Raw genomic sequence first — 3,120 nt, forward strand, 5'->3', positions numbered from 1 at the left:
CCAATCCAAAATCCTTCGTAAAATCCTCAATGCTCCTTATTTTGTTACTAATAAAACCATCCATAAAGACCTAAATGTTCCTTATGTAACCGATCTAGCCTGAACCCGATATTATTCCTTCCATAATAAACTCCCTAACCACCCAAACCCACTAGTTTCTAACCTTGCTTCCTCTTCCATTCCTAGCAATCCTTCGGGGCGCCTGAAAAGAAGATGGCCTCGTGACCTTATATTGTAAACTTTTTTAGAGTTCTACTACTGGGTAGTTTCTCTACATCCTGTATCATATCATTATGTCATTATGATCAAATTTACTTATGTATTTTTTTTATACAGTTGTAAATATCAATAAATAAATAAATAAAAAAAAAAAAAAAGATAATGCTGTATCTCTTAAAAAACGAACTGAATGATAAGTAGCATAATTAGAAGAGATTCACAGAAAAATAATGGTCGAAAAAGCTAAATTAGTTATATAACACTAGCAATAATGAATACCTTCTCAGGGGTGGAGGAGGAGTGATTTCAGGCTTAGATCTCAAACTTGAACGAAGTGAGTTATTACGACTTAGTCCTCTTGACTTAGGCGTTTCATCTGTAACTAGGAATACCATTCTTAATAAAAATAACAGCTAAAAGCCAATGTTGAAAATTAAATGAAACTAATTTAAATTTAGTTTCACAAAGCATACATAATAAATTGACTAAAATTAAAACATATGTTTTTTATTAATAAAAAAAAAAAGATTAACTCATTTGCATCACACAGAAAAGTGAAAATTCGTCCTTAACACCAAACTTTTTTTTTTTATTGTATTTAAATGAAAATGTTTCAATATACGAAAAATAAAGGCAATATTGCATAAATAAATAATTTTTACTTTATTAAATTGACAATAATAAGATGAATGGAATCTAATTGTTTTCCATAACATGATAATTTGGAAATTGTCATGGCATATTATGCCACACGGCAACTATCACATTAACAAAATGTATCTTTTTTTTCCAGATAAACAAACTACACAGCGTCTGTGAGCTTTATTCAATGAAGTGTTTTTTTTCTTTTTCTTTTTTGTGGTGTTATTTTAAGTATATTTTTTGAATTATTTCTTCTTCTAATTTTTTATTTCATCATATGTAGAACAATTTTCATCCTAGATAGCCTCTTTTTACACTTATCCTTTCCTAGATAAACCTTAAAATTATTTTATTCCGAATTGGCCTCTCTTTTTTTTGCTTATTATATTGAATGTAAGAAATTCTGCTTCTACATTTCATCAAGGAAATATCTCGGCTAGGTGTGAATACTTTTTCAAATCTTTTCTTGATCATACCCATTATCAGTCTAATTTTGTGTAAGGGATATTATACTGCAAACATTCATTATTAGCAAAGTGTAAATTTCTTGAAATTGCCATGAATCTATTTCGGGACATCACTGTTTTGAAGTATGGCATTTCAATGCTCTTGTCTGTACTCCAATAACTCCAGTGTAAGTTTTTGCACCGTAAACATCAATATAATGAGAGCAAAATAAACCTGCAATTCCTCTAGAGAAATTTCTTAGAAACTCGAATCTTTTACCCAAATCGATTAGCTTCGGTTACAATATGCTTAAGAATTTCCTTTGCCAAAAACAGTTCATAAAAATTCTGTCTAGTATGTTTTCATTGTGTGTGTTCATGTTTTCATTCTGTCTGTTATGTTTTCATTTACACTACCAACAGATATAAATTCATGCAATTTAGGTTTGTCTTCCCCCCCCCACTCAAAACCGCTCTTACTTTGATCACTATCGTTACTATCAGAAGAAATTGCAATAAAACATCTGCATTTTCTAGGTCTAATTACCTCTTCACTATCAGAAACATCACTATACATTTTAAAAAAAAAATTTCTGTGTAATTTTGCCCTGAAATTATTCGTGATCACCTCTTTTCATCAACTGCACGCCCAATATGCATGGGTATAATATGCGCTTTGGTGATAAATGCCTAAGTAAAATGTGCACATATATGATTACATTATATGATATGGCATCTGGTGGTAGTTGCCAGGCAAAATGCAAACATATGTGTAGTTATGATGCAAATGGGTTAATAAGCACAATTAAAAAAAAAACAAATTCAAAACACAAAAAAAAGATTAAATTTCATAGATTAATGCTAGTGACTACAACTAAAAATAAAATATTTTTAAGGAAAACAAAAAGAGAAAATGATCAGAGTAGCAAACAGAAATATTTAAATTAAAAATGGTTCACCTTAAAGCCACCTTTACATTGTCAACAATATTGAAAATTTTGTATTAAATGGTAAAGGTCAAAATGGTTTACATGTGTCAATGATATTGTAACAATATATCCCAGATGACAATATTGACAAAATTCAGTAGACTCGTTCCAAGATGAGTTTTGACTGTCATTAAACTAGCAGATGAAAGTGCTGGATGGTTTTTCTGTCCCAAAATCTACCATGCATGCTGCACATGAGTCTGCCAGTTTGATGTTGGTCAAAAATTGGGTTGGAACAAGCCTTATGGACTCTGTAATATTTACCATCTAAAGAGGGCTTAAGGTGAACTGATAAGGCAATTAAAACTAACTTTATTTAATTAAAATGTTTATTTTGTAAGGATATTACACAAAACATAGCTTAAAGCCAATAAAATTATAGATAAATACTAACCATAGATTTCAGAAGATGACATTCCTAATGGACTTTGATCTCTATTTCGATTAGGTTGGTATCTATCACGGTTGAGAACTTTGTTGGTTAAAGGTCCCCGATACTAAAAGTCAAAATACAAAAATAAAGTGAGAATAAAATAAGTCGGAGAACTTATATTTACTCAAGTTTATGTAAAATCTATTTCTGTCCTGAATAATTACATATTAATTCAAATAAGTAATATCACTAATAGTTCTCTTCTTTAACTAACCCATGTACCTTATGGTATTAGGGAATTAATAGTCATTAATGAATAATATCTAAATAGATATTAAATGACTGATTTTTTTTTTTTTTTGGAAGGGGAAGATATTATTTTTTGAAATGAAATGGAGAAAACATATCTTGCTCAGAAAAGAAAAACAAACAAACAAACATTATATATATT

The 3,120-nt window shown here is 29.6% G+C and overlaps 1 protein-coding gene across 5 annotated transcripts in view; it reads right to left on the minus strand.

The window, feature by feature from the left end:
* LOC106677134 (uncharacterized protein MAL13P1.304) overlaps positions 1 to 3,120 on the minus strand; it is a 32,383-nt gene that overhangs the window by 17,807 nt on the left and 11,456 nt on the right. For 4 of the 5 annotated variants that reach the window (XM_067051971.1, XM_014414854.3, XM_014414852.3 and 1 more), the window contains exons 3-4: positions 2,691 to 2,793; positions 499 to 601 (exon numbers count right to left, since the gene is read on the minus strand). In XM_067051971.1, coding sequence (XP_066908072.1) covers positions 499 to 601; positions 2,691 to 2,793 — 206 coding nt within the window. The remainder of the gene's footprint in view (positions 1 to 498; positions 602 to 2,690; positions 2,794 to 3,120) is intronic. The other variant, XM_014414853.3, reaches the window with a different exon arrangement.

Source organism: Halyomorpha halys, unplaced genomic scaffold (assembly GCF_000696795.3).
Source record: "Halyomorpha halys isolate HHAL.00 unplaced genomic scaffold, Hhal_1.1 Scaffold88.1, whole genome shotgun sequence".
NCBI lineage: Eukaryota > Metazoa > Arthropoda > Insecta > Hemiptera > Pentatomidae > Halyomorpha > Halyomorpha halys.